This window comes from Trichechus manatus, unplaced genomic scaffold, assembly GCF_000243295.1.
Source record: "Trichechus manatus latirostris isolate Lorelei unplaced genomic scaffold, TriManLat1.0 scaffold00031, whole genome shotgun sequence".
Lineage (NCBI taxonomy): Eukaryota > Metazoa > Chordata > Mammalia > Sirenia > Trichechidae > Trichechus > Trichechus manatus.
Genome location: NW_004443967.1, coordinates 16650796 through 16651840, shown reverse-complemented (window position 1 = coordinate 16651840; position 1045 = coordinate 16650796). Strand labels below are relative to the sequence as shown.

The 1045-nt window shown below is 45.6% G+C and overlaps 2 protein-coding genes across 2 annotated transcripts in view; one reads left to right on the top strand and one right to left on the bottom strand.

Annotated features, from left to right (window-relative positions):
• Positions 1–1045, bottom strand: part of DOCK1 (dedicator of cytokinesis 1) — a 569919-nt gene that overhangs the window by 329502 nt on the left and 239372 nt on the right. The window lies entirely within an intron of this gene.
• Positions 1–1045, top strand: part of INSYN2A (inhibitory synaptic factor 2A) — a 45652-nt gene that overhangs the window by 25475 nt on the left and 19132 nt on the right. Inside the window, exon 2 of the mRNA XM_004374932.2 lies at positions 539–610. Within this exon, the coding sequence (XP_004374989.1) occupies positions 539–610 (72 nt within the window). The remainder of the gene's footprint in view (positions 1–538; positions 611–1045) is intronic.

The following is a 1045-nucleotide window of genomic DNA, read 5'->3' as shown; positions in this document are numbered from 1 at the left end:
TTCTTTAAAACTCCATAAATATAAAGTTGCAGTGAAACATCCCAAATTCCCTGTGCTTGTAACAAAATCAGATTATTTACTTCATCCAGTAGCTCATGTTCACATTCTAAATTTAATTTAAATATCATCTCAGCTGTAGACACAGCATTGGTTGTCTACCAAAAAGGCAGGAGCAGAAGCCAAATGGGAAACATGACAGTAATCAATTTCCATTCCCATGGCGTTGGGAAGGCACCTGATCTGAGGTGTCTGCTCTAGGAAAAGAAGCCCTGGTGGCACAGTGGTTAAGTGCTTGGCTGCTAACTGAAAGGTCAGTGGTTCAAACCCACCAGCCACTCCACGGGAGAAAGATGTAGCAGTCTGCTTCCATAAAGATTACAGCCTTGGAAATGCTATGGGGCAGCTCTACTCTGTCCTGTATGGTAGCTATGAGTCGGAATGGACTCGACGGCATCGGGTTTGGTTTTTGGTTTTGGCTCTGGAAAAGGCAGCGAGCACCAGCCACCACTTGTAATGCTCTCCTGTTCTTATCTTGTAGGCTTTCATATCGGACTGGGCAAGACACAGCTAATTGTGACACATGCAGGAACAGTGCATGTATTATCTATAGGTATGTTCATGTTCTCCTCTTCCCGCTGTTTTATGATGAGTGACAAATGATGTTTACCCACGAATGCGAGAACCATGTGGGGCCCTGCCGGGAGGATTCCATCAGACACAGAGTAAAGGGCCTTCTCTGACCATCGTTCTAAGCTATCTGTAAACGCTCGAACCCAGGTATGTCAGCACGGGATCAGGTAGAGCTTGACCCATTTATCTTGCAAATGCATCTTCTTGGTTTCAAGGACTGGTGTAAGTTTGATGGCTTGTTCCCTCGGAATCAATAGCCATGAGCACTGTACAGTGTGTTCTGGAAAGTCTGTGAAATATAACCCCTTCAGATGGTATAGATCAAAGGCCTGAAAGCACACTGCATGTGCTAGGAATACCAGGCAAGGGCACAGGCTGCTCATCCCGAATATACCGTTCATTTCCAGGGTACTCA